This window comes from Excalfactoria chinensis, chromosome 15, assembly GCF_039878825.1.
Source record: "Excalfactoria chinensis isolate bCotChi1 chromosome 15, bCotChi1.hap2, whole genome shotgun sequence".
NCBI classification, from domain to species: domain Eukaryota; kingdom Metazoa; phylum Chordata; class Aves; order Galliformes; family Phasianidae; genus Excalfactoria; species Excalfactoria chinensis.
This window is the reverse complement of record NC_092839.1, coordinates 4,752,937-4,767,443: the sequence shown is the minus strand read 5'-3', so window position 1 is coordinate 4,767,443 and position 14,507 is coordinate 4,752,937. Positions and strand designations below refer to the sequence as shown.

Below are 14,507 nucleotides of genomic sequence, written 5' to 3'. Positions count from 1 at the left end.
CATGGCCCTGCGATTGCCAGCCCGAGCCAGGCACCTTTTGAGCAGCTACTGAAAGAGGCAGCACCACTATTCAAATGTTTGTTTCGCTTTTATTTGCAAGAAAGAGATGCTAAATGCAACCAAAATGCATTTCAATGGGAAATCAAATAGGCGGGATACTGGTAATGACTAAAGACACAGCTTCCTTAGTTCCTCTCCGCAGTCCACAAAAGGGAAAGCACGGCCATGCCTGAAAACAGGACCACGCAGTCTGTGTCCTTTGGTGCACCTCTGAGGAAGCATTCCAAGCGATTCTGCTGTCCTTTGCGCCTCACTGCTCAAGCCCTTATCGTTTCTTTTTGCTTTCCTTCTTGGCTTTCTTGCTCAGCTGTGCAGCACTCGCCTTGGGTTTCTTCACCGTCTCCCAAGTCTTAGACTCAAAACCCTCCGAGTCCTACAAGAAGCAATTGGGACACAGTCAGGGAGCTCCCTAACAACTGGCTGACAGCTGGCTTTGGGAGCTCAAGTCACCAGCCTGGGCAGCTTTGGGGGCCAGCACTGGAAATCGCCTTCCTGACCTCAGGGCACATTAGAAACTCCACCTCTGTCTAGTTCCCAAAAAACCCATGCAAACCAGAGCCTAAAGTCCTCGATAGCAAGGTGGTCCTTGGCTAGTGGACCCCCTGCCTGGCAGCTCATAGGGCACAGCAGCAGCTGCAGGATAGGACAAGCTGGCACCACAAGGCTACTGGGGTGCGGAAGGAAGGACAGAACCAAGTGCGGCACTCTCAGCAGTGCTGGGGCACTCTGCCGTAGGCAACAGCTACAGACGATTCCCTCCCAGCCCACTGCCTGAGCATTGCTATCAGTCTCACACAGCGCTACTTACTGCCTTTGGGGACTTGGAAACTGGCAGGATGATAACCAGAACACACGGGAGCTGGAAAAGGGCTCCAAACAAGAGTCCGCAGCGCAGCACGTTCTCCATTAGTGTGGGCTCAGGGATCTCAGGTGGCGAGAAATGCAGTTCAGCAGCCATAGTGCAGACAGCCTGCTGCTCCACTGCTCTCACGGAGGCTGCCTGCTGAGAGGGGGAAAAAGGCACCGTTAGTCTCAGGCACTGCGACGGGGTCACTTCCTGCTAGCAAACATTTCCAGGCTAACTTAGAGAGCTGCTCGGAAGAGATCCAGGGCCTACTGACCCGACAACAAAGAGGGACATCAAACTTGCATTCCAGTTCCCTTTGCCCGCCTGCCTTGCCCGCCTGCCTACGACAAGAGCCCTCAGCCTTCGGTACTGCTGCACTTGCAGGTGGGGGGAAGAGAAGCAAGAGGGGACGGGTGGACGTCAAATAAGGGAAGAGCTTACCAGGCAAGATTAAACCTATCCCTAAGCTCCATCACACACACGTAACCACTGCCCTATTACTATCACAGCAATGTTATTCTTACCATTAAAGTTACCCATGTTCACGTACCTGGTTGTGGACGTGTTCGCGTCCTTGCTGCTGCTGTGCTCTACAACGCCAGCCACGGAAATAAAGCGAGCAGAAAGCTGATCTGTTGAAGACAGAGGAGTGAGCCGTGCTTAACCAACACTGCTTCAGAGCACGCTTACAGTAAGGCACACCTACCTTACAATGGCAGCTCCAGACTGCTCTCCTGAAGCCCAATTGCATTGCACAGCCACTCACGCGCTGCCCCTCGACAACCTGCAACAGAAGAGTCACAAGCTGCAAATCCCATCCCTGGGAGATGTCAGCACATCTCCGCACTCGTGGAGCAGCGCTCACGTCTTCGGGTGAGAAAGCAGGCGTGTGCTTACCGAGTGAGCGCTGTTTGCTGCCAGCTGCTGGTAGGAACCCACCCAACTCTAAGTACGAACAGTAACCTAAGCCTAACTCTAAAACAGGAACAAAAACCTACACCTAACAATAAAACACCAACAGTAACCTAAGCCTAACTCTAAAACAGGAAAAAAACCTACACCTAACACTAAAACATGAACAGTAACACCTAATCCTAATCAAAAACACGAACAATAACCTAATCCTAACCAAAAACATGAACAATAACCTACTCCTAACACTACAACTAAATTAACAAGAAAAACAACAATAAAAATGGGCTCAGATGGGACATCGGAGGGTTAAGATGGGACCGGGGACCCGCAGAGGAGCAGCAGATGTTAAATGAAGCCTCCCGACTAACGCCGGGGGCGGGGGCCGCGCAGACGGTAAGGAGCCCAGCGCCTGGACCAGCGATGCTGCAGCCCTGGTGGTGCTGATGCGGGGCCTGGCACGGTGGTGTGGTGCCAGGCCAGCTGTGCCGCGGGCGGACCCACCTCCATGGGCTCGTCCAGAGGCGGATCCACCTCCATGGGCTCGTCCAGAGGTGGATCCACCTCCATGGGCTCCACGGAGGTGGTCACGGGGCTGGTCCAGGTGTGATGGAAACGGGCTCTCTTGCCTGTCTGCTGCCCGATGGTCATGTCGGGCCCCCTCTTCCTCTTCATTCCTGTGGTCCCCGGTTCCATCTTCCTATCTCCATCCTGCCCATCATCTAGCCTCGCTCTCTTTGCTGCCCACATGGCTGTTGACAGCCAGAGCTTGGAGAGGCGAGTGCGTTGCGTGGGGCAGCGGTGACCAAGGCAACGGCTGTGACATGGCCAGGGTTCTAAAATGGCGGCCGCGCTGCTGGCACTGCTGGCACTGGCGTTCCACATGGCATGAGGAGGGGGCTGGAGGGCAGGGCACGGCACGGCAGCCAGAAGGCACTCGCTGTGCCCAGCGGGCAGCCCTGCTCTCCGGCCAGCAAGAGGGCACAGAGGAGCCGGCCCTGAGCAAAGGGTCCTCGGCCTCCTTCGGCCTCCCCCTTCCACCACAAGGGAATCTCTTCGGGCTGCCATACGCAGCACCACGCTGATGGGGCTCCTGAGCTCAGCGCCAACAACAGCAGGCTCCAAAGCGGACCTGACTACGCCTGCCTCCTGGGACACATGAGCTCTGCTCTCCATGTTGGCATCCAGCGCCTCTCCTTGGGCGGCCTCTTGGGGGATTCAACCACGACCCACCATTAATACCTCCAGCTTCCACATCCAACAGACTCACAACAAGGCGGGCAGGAACGGGCCGTGCTGCTGACTGCGGGCGCTTGTCAAGCCTCCCTCTCGCTGCCCCCATTCTGCTCGGGCAGCCGGTCCCAGCAACAAACACCATCACACACAACTGCAGCCCTGACTCGTCCCGCTCGCCGACAGCCAGAGGAAGGACATGGATTCACCTTCCTTCAGCTCCGCACTCGCTGGCACCGCACGCATCGCCTCTGCGTGCCGCCAGCACCGCCAGCTGCTCCGCCGACATCCCTCCGTGCCCCGCACCGCGGCCCGGCCCCGCTGGCAGCGCACAGCCCGCAACTACCGGCCCCATTCAAACTTCCGCGCCGCCACGCCGCGCTGCCCCGGAAGCGCTGTCGGCCGCCCCTTCCTTTCTCTTTCATTTCCGTACTTTATCCCTGTCCTTTTCCTTTTACTGAGGTGTAGCCTTTGGAATAAGAGAATTTTCTGCGCTCTTACCGGGCACGTGAATCCTATGGGAATTAACTGAATAAACGTTTTTGGATTTCATGCCCTGAATCCTTTTATTTTCTTTGTGCTAAATGTGTTAAATTCTGCAGTCTCCTGCAGCATGTGCTCGGTTGTGACTTACAGACATTGCACTAAGCATTCCGTGTGGCGTAACGTCTTTAGGTAAACAATTAGCAGTCCTTTCTGTACACTACATGGCTGATGGATAAACCCAGAGCTCAGGAAAGGCAATTAATCCCATCACCATCCTAACAGCCCATTGGGGACACAAAAGCACGGGGGACAGGGAAGTATCTCCTCTGAAAGTGAATGCTCAGACAGATCCGATCAGTTTGGTTAATGTGGCCAGGTTACATCATACCCAGCAATGCCAGGATCTGTGCAAGCCATGCAGCCTTTGAACTGCAAGCAGGTGGTGCCATCAGCCCGCTCTGGCTGCCAGCCTTTCACCTGCACACACACTGCGCCATGCGTTTGCACTGATGTTGAGATGATAAAAGGGGACAGCTATTTGAAGGTGTAGGCTGGTTGAATGACTTTCCAAAGCCGATGAGATCTGAGTGGGTTTCAAAGCTAACACTGATTCTTCTCAGTCCGCTGCATCTAATGTTACATTAGGGCACTTGTGGTAAGCTGGTCACCACCACACCTCTCAGGTAAAAGCAAACCATAGGAAACAGTTGTGTGTGTCTCTAAGAGCAATGTGGGACCAACAGCCACTGCCTGTGACATTGTGAAGCACTTCTGACAGCTAAAAACTGGGGATGATTTTCCTTCTTGCTGTTTGATGGGTTACTTCTTACAGTCATTATACTCAGCCTCCCAAGGTGAGTAGGACCTGCTGCTCAGCTCATGGGAGCTGTGTGCTGCGCACCTGGAACAGACAGGGGTGATTTTTTAAAGCATGGAGAGTGGAGGAGGTAAAGCTAAGAGGAAATCAATATCTGGGAAATGGCTGCAGCATCCTAACACCACGTCCTTCATAAGCAAAGGACCAGCAGTGAAATATAACTACCTGTCCAGTGCTTCACCCAGGGAGGTCACATCTACACAGATACGACTCCAAAATCCAGCCAAAGATACCTGTGGTGGCCTGTACTTGGCCATAGACTCTGTTGCTTTGCACCAATGTAGGGTTAGGAAAAAAGGCAGCTACCCACTGTGGGTCCTGAGAAGGCACCGAGGCTTTGGATAAAACCAAGACAGGAAACCCTGGGGACAGAACAGCTGCTCTATTTATGCTGTTTGGGAACTCCTAAGCTGTTTCTACCCAATGGAGCCTGGAGGGCTTTTAGACATTTCTGCTGCCTCCCACAGTTGACCTGGTCACAAAGAGCTTTTTTGTTGTGAGGCTTTTTTGGGTCCTGCTGTGCATGACAGGAGCCCAGACCAGGCAGAACAGGGAAACCCATACCAACACAGAGATTTTTACATAGCCTTCTTTGACAGCAGCTCCCTTAAGATATAAATGCAGATTGCAGCTCTCGTAATCCAAGCTGGGCAGCAGGCAGCTATAAATGAGTCAATTATTGACTGAATCCCTTTGATCCGAGAGATATTGCCCTGTATCTTACAGCAGCTCTGTGTAAGGCAGCAGGCCAGGCAGATAGAGAATTAGCTCAGAAACAAGCTAGAGGATAATATCTTGGAACAGCATCAGCTCTCAACTGGTTTAACAGCGTGGTCTGATTCATCTGTGCAGCCAGCGTAGCACCAGGACAGTGGAAGAAAAATAAGTTATGCTGAAAAATTGGTGCACCTGGCCTCACACATGAGAGGATGTGAACAGATTGTTTCAAATATACTGACAGAAGTCCTTTTCCAGTGTCAGACACAGTGCACAGCAATGTGCATCAGTACAGCACTTCTGGAGAACCCTGCTCTGTGCTATCAACGAATGCCTTTCTCCAGTGTCCAGAGTAAGGATGATGCATATCTGTCTGCCTGATCTTACAGCAGAGCCTCTCCATATGGGCAGGCTGATACCACTTCTCACAGCTGCAAGGGAAGCAGCAATCCTCACTTCTCTTGGAGCTGCTTTGTTTTTGAATTATACTGGAAGTCCTCTGGTCAGCTTTGCTCCTTTCAGCCCTTCTTGATCTCACAGGTAAGTTGCCTGGCATTGATTCACTCCAAAGGCGATGTGAGCCCTCAGTGCGTGTGATGGTCTAGGTACAGAGTGGCTGTTGTTTAATCCTTTGTAGATTTGGCATGCTGAGCTCACTCACACCTCTCTGCCCACTGGGTCACTGCTTTCCAAGACCTTCCAGTCATTGCTCTACTAAGCAGCAAGCCTCAGTGGCAATGCTGATTGCTTTGCAAGAAGCAAAGGGGCAGTGAAGTTAGACCAACGTTGACCACCTGGATCTCCTACACACTCCAGCTGCATTGCCCTTCAGCTGTACTGAGTGCAAGGTGATCATGTCCTGCAGTAGGCAGAGATGAGTCACTCACTGCTGACACTTCCACCCAGCACCAAGGCATGAGAGACCCAAGATGGGAAGGTCTGGGTCTCTGTCAATTCTGAACACTGTACTATCAGCACTGAAAACAGGCAGAGCTTGTGGTTTTTATCTCCTCTGAACGGTCCCAGCCTTCCTGATGTCCCAGCTATGTGTTCTTTGTAATGGGGGGTTTCACTCCTTGCTCCAGCAATGACAGCAGCTGCCAGCACGCAGCACTCCAGGGCAGACATCTGCCTTTTGGCAGGGCACACAAGCAGAGCAGGGCTCCCCAGCCACCGTGAGCCTGATGTGAAGCTGCTGTGTTTGTGAGGGACTGGAGCATGAACAGCAGATGTGAGCGGCAAAGGAGGAAAACACTGATAATCAAAGCAAAAGAAAGCAGCAAAGAGATAAACCCCACCGAGCAGGCAGCGTGAGGAAGTATTAATGGTTAACTCTCTTTTATAGTTGGGTAGGAGGAAGAAATGTAATTGCAAAGGGAAAGATAAGTTTACTTTGCAAAGCAAATTTGTCATTCAGTCAGCCAGATTGTCGTTGTTGTTATTTGCTTTTCCCTCTCTGAATAATAAAAAGGAAACATGCAAACAACCCTAAACCACAGCCGTACCCCCACCCCACAACCTCCCTGCGCACACACAAAGGAGGATGCTAAACACAGCCTTTGAAACTCAGGAGCATAATTGATGCTGTGACGCGCAGAAGCCCACAGGACTCCCATGGAGCACAGGTATAAGAGGAGGAGCGCACCTCCCTGGCAGGCAGAGGACAGCTGGGGGCAGGGCTGTGTGCTCCCTGCTCGGTGGGGTCCCGGGGTCTGTGCAGAGGACGGCTTTGCTGTGCTCACAGGTGGAGGAGAAGTTGTGTTTGCAACAGGGGAACACCTGAGTGGGAGCCGATCCAGGAAGGGCTCGTTGTGAGGGAACGGTAAGTACGGGTCTCTGCATGTGGGCTCAGCGAGATAATTCCTATTTGGAAATCACAGGCAATTAAATTACACTGAAATGCAGTCTCAGCTGGCATTAGTAATTAGCTTTGCTGGATATAATACCCTCTGTATTGTATGGGATTCTTATGTATGAAGTTAGAGGAGGAAACAGCATCTGAACTATTGGATAAATGCACAGCACTACAGTAATAATACAGGGGAGCCTTGTAAAACTGCCAGGCAGTTACTAAATGAAGCAGAGATTTCTTCTTTTGCTGTACCCGGGCAAATTCCTGTTGAAAAATGAATGCCGTCCTACTCACCAATCAGCAAAGTCGTGTTTGTGCCAAAACAAAGTGTAAGCAGGAATGCAACAGCATGTTACAGCAACACAGAGCCAGCCGCGAGGCAGCCAGCCACTTCAAATGAAGTATGAATGTGTTAGAGAAGCAGAAATCCCGGTATCAAAGTCTGAACTTCACAACCCTGCAGGTGCAGTAAAAGCTCCATCTCATCTTTGTAGCCGTATTTTTCAGGCTGATCGGGTAATATTTTGGGGGGCACAGTTTTCAGTCTCTCCCAATGTCATTAATGCTGTTGTGTTAACGCTGCACAGGATGGGATGGAGCTACTGTGCTTTATCTGTTGGAATGGTGCTTAAAGCTCTTCGTGTTAAAGGGAAGTTTATGAATCATTTTTATCCACACGCTGCCAGAACAGAAAAGAAAAAGCAAAATTCTCACCTCGGGTGAATGTGAGGGTGTCACGGCTTTGCAGAGCTGTCATCTGCCCCTGTGCAGGGTGATGCTGAAATCATCTCTTCTGAAACAGCAGCCATTTGTGGGATGGGGAGAGGGGCTTTTGCTTTAGGATCCTTCCCAGGGGAGACAGACATCCCCAATAAAGCTGAAGGGATGAGAGGCAGATGGCAGCAAGGGGAGGAAAGGCAAAGCAAGACGGGAAGAAAGGTGAAACAAAACAAAATCATCGCACAAAAAAGCAGAGAAAGAAGAAAGAATCTCAAAGGGACAAAAAGTGCCTTTGGAGGAAAATCCAGCACAGGCAATGAGGGCTGTGACCTGGGAAGAAAAAAGGGAAGTGGACAACGTTGTGATTCTTGCTTCTCATTTACATTGATATTTCACTTCTCAGCTCACACGGTGGCTCCTCTTGGAACTGTATGTGTGTCCTGGTTGGCTCTTTCTTTAGATGCTGGTGCCATGATCTCCTGGTATCCTCTAACATATAGAGAGTAATTAGTAATTCTCATTTGGAATTTGTCTGTGAGATATTTAGGGCAGAGAGGCACGGGAGGGGCACGCTTTTCCAAGCTCAAAGGAAAGATAGAAAACTAATGGAAAGCTGGACCAGGAGTCTGTAAATAAGTAAGACCAAGAGGCTGGAAGTACCTCTCAGCCACCCTTTTTTTTTGCTGCTTCTGGGCATTTCTTGGCTTTCTGAATGGTGACAGCCCTCCTTGCAGTGGGTTGGAGGATGGGTGCTCTCCTGCACATGGATCTGCTCAAATCAGGGCTGTCGGCACTGCTGGAACAGGGACCAGAATGAGAAAGGGTTGCACGAAGGAACCCCAATTCATAGTGCACCGCTGTGCCTGCCGGCTGCCACTCAGCACGCTGCCCCTCGTCCTGTTCCAAGTCCATGCTCTCAGCAGCATGCTCACTTGCACACACACCACACCAGTGCTTAGAGCAACTTCCCCTTGCTGTTCAGTTTGCATCCAGGGGAGCGTGGGTAGCTGTGCCTGTGCAATAAAGCAGTGCTCACTGCGGACATTTTCCATCAGAGCTGCCTCCTGCCACCACCATCCATCAAATCCACTGCTTGGAAGGTTTACTGGGGAAATTAGAAGGCCCATCAGATCGTTTCCATTTGGAAACTGCCCTCGTTGCAATCCAATATTGTTACAGAGTTGGAAGTTTTTTTTTCCTTCCTCCCTAAAAAATGAACTTTTCTCTTTTGTGGAGATCAAACACCTTTCTGCCCTTTTCTTGTGCAAAATAACACAGCTGAACAAGGAAACGATGTTTGAAAGATCTCCATCCACATTCTGCTTTCTTAAAGAATCTTTTCTGAGCTAGAGATCAATTGCTTCCCATCAAAACCGAAGGATAATGTTAACAGAAATATTCTCCCACCGCCTCTTGCTTCCAGTAACAAAAGCACTGTGTTCACCTGCTGGTGCTGGTGTGCAACCTCAAGCAATTCTTTGCTTTGAGTCATCCATGGGGGATGCTGGACACATTGTCAGCCTCAGGATGCAGAACACTGCAGTGTTTGTCTCCAGCACACACTGATGGTGCCGTCCATCCCACCTTCCCCTTCTTGACAGCCACACGGGTGTCTCTTATTGGTGGAGAGGGGGATCCTCTGTGCACAGCTGGGCAGGAGAAGTCTTGGGGAGCACGATGGAGGTTGTGCAGTGATGTGGGCTGGTGGGGAGGCTGCCCCCGGCAACTCGTGCCACTGATTCACTGCTCCACATTTCAGGTGACTCCAAAGGGTGGAAAATGCTGGATAAGGCCACCCTGTTCCTGTTCCTGCATTTAGTCACAAGCTCCATCTCCTCTCCTCTCTACCCAGCTCTCAGGTAAGATGTTGAATGTTTCACCCATGCTGTAACTCTCTGCCTCACTTCTGACCTTGTGCAAGATAAGCACGTGTCAAATGAAGCTTGCCAGACCTTCTGAAAGCCATTGGCAGATGCATGTCTTCACTCTGGCTTAATTCTGGGGGAATGCTGCTAGGTTATGTGTGGTTTCCCAGGAAGGCAGACACTCAGTGTGGAATATTTCAGCCCAGCAATCAGTTTTGGCATTGAACGCTGTGTCCTATAAAGGGAAACCAAGCTGCCTCCAGAGCAGCCAGCAGCACCAGCTCCATCACCAACTGAAATCTGTGCCTGAAAGCTCCCTGCACTGAAATCAGAACTGCGGATTCAGTGTGGGAACTCAACAGCTGCTAATTAATATTCCAAGTATTTCCTTATCAACTCTTCTATGTCAATATTACTTCCTACCATTACAAGCTGATGGATGTACAAAACTGGCCATAGGGCTCTGTAAAGTAGATTGACAAATCTGCTTTAAAAATGCTTTGGAAAATGCTTTAGACTTGTGCAAAAGCCATAGCATGGCAATGCTACCATTGCTAGAGTTGTGCTTGACATTGCTGGTAGCTCGGAGAGGGGAAACTGTATTTGGAGAAGCTTTACCAACTGCCTTTTTGCTTCAGGGCAGTTTCTGACTGGGGAGAGCAGTGGACAAAACGGGTGTTAATGATGAGGAAGGGTAAGAAAAGGGAGAGAGAAAGGAAAAGCAGAACATGGAGTAATGTTCATGACGACCAATCCCTGACTGGCATTTGAGCACATTTCACAGCATGCCTTGCCTTTGTCTTGAAGGTACAGCCCAGGACCTGTTACTGGCAAGGCTGTGAACTTCCAGCTCCTGGACCACAACCTGCTGCAGAGCCACAGCCCCTCAGCGGAGGAACAGGACGAGGAGGGTTTATTAAGAGGCCCCACTGAGAAAAGGTTGGTACCTCACCTCTCAGCCCTACTGCAGCACGTCTGCAGGTAGCACAGTCTTTCAACAAGCTCTGGAAACTCACAGTATAGCCCTTAGAGCTTCTCCTTTCCACTCCTGCCAGGAGACGAGGGATGGTTGGTTATCTTAAAAACATCCTTGTAGCACTGAAGACCACACGTCTGGTTTGTGCCTCCCTAACCCATGGATTTCCTGCAGGCTGTGTCCATGCACAGGCTGGAGCTGCCCAAGGCTCACCCTGTGTCTGGGACAGGGGTGTCCTAAAAAGTGACAGCACTGCTGTAGAGCACAGGAATGTCCCACTCCCAGCTCAGCCCTCTCCAGTTCTTTCCCTTCACACTCTTCCTTGACATCACCTTTGCTTTGCTGGCACTTCTTAGTTGTTTCAGTACAAGTAAAAGATTTGTTTTGCTTTGCTGGATGCCACCCTGTCAGGGCCAAGCTGTCCCACATCTCCAACACCAACTCCGCTCAATATGCAATACGTTCACCTGTCACTGATCTCAGCAGTCAGTTACATCTGATGCATTAAGACATGTAAAGCACCCTCTCGCTAGCAGAAGGCTGAGCACGGGCTCACTGAGCACACCTGTTCCTGTCTCCCCGCAGGATGCAGCGCCACGCTGATGCCATCTTTACTGACAACTACCGCAAATTCCTGGGGCAGATTTCTGCCCGCAAGTTCTTACAGACCATCATTGGCAAGAGGCTCAGGTAAGGCACGGGGATCTGCTGTCCTTGGGGCAGCGCACTGCTGATTACATCTCATGCATGGAGCAGAAATAGCTGCCTTCCACTGCAACAGAAGCAATCTCTCCTGCTGCTCCACATCCAAGAGGACATTCTGCCCCCCCACTTCTAACATCTCTCTAATCACAACGATTATCAAGCAGCCTAATTAATCCTTCCCTCCAAACCTATCTGTGTCACATTGACTGAGAGCTCCACCACACCAGCAGCAACAAGCATCAGCCTTCACAGATTAACAGCTGCAACCATCTTTCACTGGAAGGAAACACCTGTTTTTGATGCTATTATTCCAGGCCTGTTTGAACACAGAGAATTGCCTCTCTACCAGCACTTGGGTAGCTTTGCTTAGGTAGATAAGCCCAACTAGTCAAATGCAAGCCAGCTCTGGGCAAATGCAGCTGTGCACTCTCAGGGAGCACAGAACAGCCCCAGGCCCAGCAGGCTCCCTGCCATGCTGCTCACCCAGAGCCATCATCTGAGCAAGGGACTGAAAGCAGCTCTCACACAGATCCTGTTTCTCATCTTCACGTAACAGAAACAGTGAGAGCAGCCCAGGAGAAGGGATGCAGAAGCTCCTGACAAGGCGCCAGTCAGACAGCATCCTGATGGACAGCCGTTACCACCAGCAGATGGTACTGAGGGACTTCTTGGGAGCCATGCTGCAGCATCAGAGGTAGGTGGGAGCCATCTCGTTATCTGCTTGCTGCAGGAATGAGACGAGGCCCTTTTTTGCTGTCTAGCAAACACGAAGCAGAAGTGAAGCTACTGGACTAGGTGCTATCTTTCAGATAAAGCTCCTCCCTGTAAGCACAGCCCACTCCTGGGCAGCTGTAAGGCACAGTTCTGGCCAGCCTGCAGCACCAGCAGCACCTCCCCGTGCTGCCTCCTCACATCCAGAGTTCAGCCAAATAGCAGCAGGGAAAAGAAAAATCACCTTGATCCCAGTTCAGGCATCGTTCATCCTACTCTGTTCTTTCACAGGCCTCAGGATGTGAACAGCAGTCGGTTAGTGGGCTTTCCCAGCACCCTGGCTATGTTCATGTAAATATCTTTCCCTTTTCCGTCTCCCCATGCTCTGGTGAGTACCATCCCCTGTGCAGCTCTGTAAGCACAGCATGTAACACAGGGCTTCATGAGCAGAAGGACAGAGCATTCATTGCACTGAATGGGAAATGAAGCCTCACAGTGTTCTGTACTCCCCAGTCCTAAAACCAGTCACCTGAAGCCAGAAACATGCTCTAAACCTTGACAGCCCCAGGGCACTGAGTGTCCCCATACAGGCTATTGCTGCTAGCACCTTCACTCACACAGATGTTTATGCAGCAATTCCAACCTTCCTCCTCTACCTCAGAAATTAAGCCTGCCTAACCATAGTCAGCATAATACAAAGCAGTGTGAAGAGACCTGTGTGAATGCTACAGAGAGGGGAACTGTGGGCAGCAGGGAGAGACCAGAGTGGTTCAAAAGAAATGATGCCTGTGGATCCAGCTGGAAAGCACAGCATTTGGGCACCTTGCTTACCATGCCCGTGTTGGTGGCTCTCCCCATAAGACGAGCCAAGAAAATACTCAAAAAAGGAAAAAAAAACCAACCCCAACAGTCTGCATGTGCTCACCAATAGCTTTATCTTAACTCTCCTTTCCTCCTGCTTCTTGTCCAGATTGATTCAGAGCTCACGGATCTAACTGCATAGAAAGCCATCCACAGCAATGAAGACATTCCTGGAGGTGACCAGCTGCAGGCTGAGGCACACACTCAAACCTGCTAAAAGGAACGCGGTTCTGATGCACTACTTCATCTGCTTCAGTCTTTACTATTTAATCCCCCCCTCGAAGCACTGGTTTGAGTAGTGAATCAGAAAAAAGAACCCACCAAACCTCTGTGGTTTAACCTCAGGCTGCTAAAACAACAGCACCTTGTAATCCTGGAGACGTTCATTACTAATTGAGGTTTTTGGATCATAAAGCGTAGCAAAATCTCTGCCAAATCATCACCCTGTTTGAAGGCCCCATTAATGTACATGAGGCCACCAAAAAAGCACCTTTGGGCGGTTCAGTGAACTGATTACAGCCTCCTTTAAACAGATGCTGATGGCACAACCACCCGCAGCTCGGCACAGGGTGAGGTCAGACACGAACCCACACGTTTGCCACCCATCACAAACGCTGCTGCAGGCTGTTACCTCCTTCATAGAGCCCTGGCAGCAAAACTGAACATTCAAAGCTCATTATAAGCAGTTACTGATCAGCCTCAAGGTGTTTAAACTGAAGCTACAGCTTTGCTCTGCAAGAGTTAGAAGAGATCCCTGTGCATCTGATTGGGCCGACGCTGTGTTTGAATTCAATGTGCCATGCTGGGGCTCTGAACTCCCCCATGGCTACAGGGTTACAGCAGTGAATGTTTGCACTATCACAAGTTATTAGGACAGAAATCTCTCACACAGCGACTTCCTTCCCCGTCACCCGAACTCTTCTCCTGTTTGTGTAATATTTATGTCTTCTGAATTGTAAATAATGCCAGGATGGGGTCTGCGCTCCCATCATTAGCAGGGAATAAAAGTTGTTCTAAATAAACCTGTTCAACAGCAGGTCAAGGTGGCTCTTTGTCTGTTGAGACACCAACTTAGTGATCCTGGGCACACAGTGGAAGATAGCACTCAAGGAAAGCTGGCAGGAGCACAGAATACACCTCAGAGCTGTGCTTGCAAAGGCATCAGGGCCAGTGCCAACCACTAAGGACCAGGCTGGAAACGCACCTGCACACAAACACTGGGGCCTCTTAAAGCATCCTCCTTGTACCCGGACAATTCCTTACTCACCTGCAGTACATTCCAGCTCCTTTGCCCTGAAGCGATCACGTTCTTGTATATTAGGCTCCAGCATAGATGGGAATGAACTCCTACTTGCACTGAACCCCTACAGGTTATGTTCTCCCTGTTCAGATCACAATTTTAACGCAATAAATACCAACTGCCCAGCTGGAAAACAACGAGGGGAAGTTGTACATGTACAGCAGTGAAGCTGTGACAGCAGCAAGTGCTAATGGATCATCTGTAACCCTTACAGAGGCAGGGAGCTGCCACTGTGAGACATTGGTGAGACATCGTGCTTTACAGTGCAGCTGGAGAACGACCTGCAACAGAATGAATGCAAGTCTTGGTTCAAAGAGAGCTTGTAAAGCTGTTGTGTCACACCAGCCAACATGCCTAAAGCCATTACAGTTCACTGCAAGGGAAG

The 14,507-nt window shown here is 50.6% G+C and overlaps 1 protein-coding gene and 1 long non-coding RNA gene across 3 annotated transcripts; one reads left to right on the top strand and one right to left on the bottom strand.

The window, feature by feature from the left end:
• Positions 1–900: 900 nt before the first annotated feature.
• Positions 901–3,401, bottom strand: LOC140259291 (uncharacterized). 2 transcript variants are annotated; one of them, XR_011905382.1, is made up of 4 exons: positions 3,262–3,401; positions 1,614–1,691; positions 1,458–1,539; positions 901–1,063 (listed from the first exon to the last, which is right to left on the bottom strand). It is a non-coding gene; the product is annotated as an uncharacterized lncRNA (long non-coding RNA). The 2 variants fall into 2 exon arrangements; XR_011905381.1 differs by lacking the exon at positions 3,262–3,401 and having other exon boundaries at positions 1,614–1,973.
• A 3,404-nt stretch (positions 3,402–6,805) lies between these two features.
• On the top strand, positions 6,806–13,862 carry GHRH (growth hormone releasing hormone). The gene is made up of 7 exons (XM_072350355.1): positions 6,806–6,954; positions 9,464–9,563; positions 10,377–10,508; positions 11,131–11,235; positions 11,807–11,944; positions 12,253–12,349; positions 12,932–13,862. The coding sequence occupies exons 2-6, from the start codon at positions 9,484–9,486 to the stop codon at positions 12,314–12,316; spliced, it is 519 nt and encodes a 172-aa protein (XP_072206456.1). The 5' UTR covers positions 6,806–6,954; positions 9,464–9,483; the 3' UTR covers positions 12,317–12,349; positions 12,932–13,862.
• The last annotated feature ends 645 nt before the right edge of the window (positions 13,863–14,507 follow it).

Bases quoted from the DNA above. Each gene is read 5' to 3' on its own strand.
- GHRH (XM_072350355.1), top strand. From the start codon at position 9,484: ATGCTGGATAAGGCCACCCTGTTCCTGTTCCTGCATTTAGTCACAAGC. The intron at 9,564-10,376 runs GTAAGATGTTGA...TTTGTCTTGAAG, and splicing joins CCTCTCTACCCAGCTCTCAG to GTACAGCCCAGGACCTGTTA. The intron at 11,236-11,806 runs GTAAGGCACGGG...TTCACGTAACAG, and splicing joins ATCATTGGCAAGAGGCTCAG to AAACAGTGAGAGCAGCCCAG.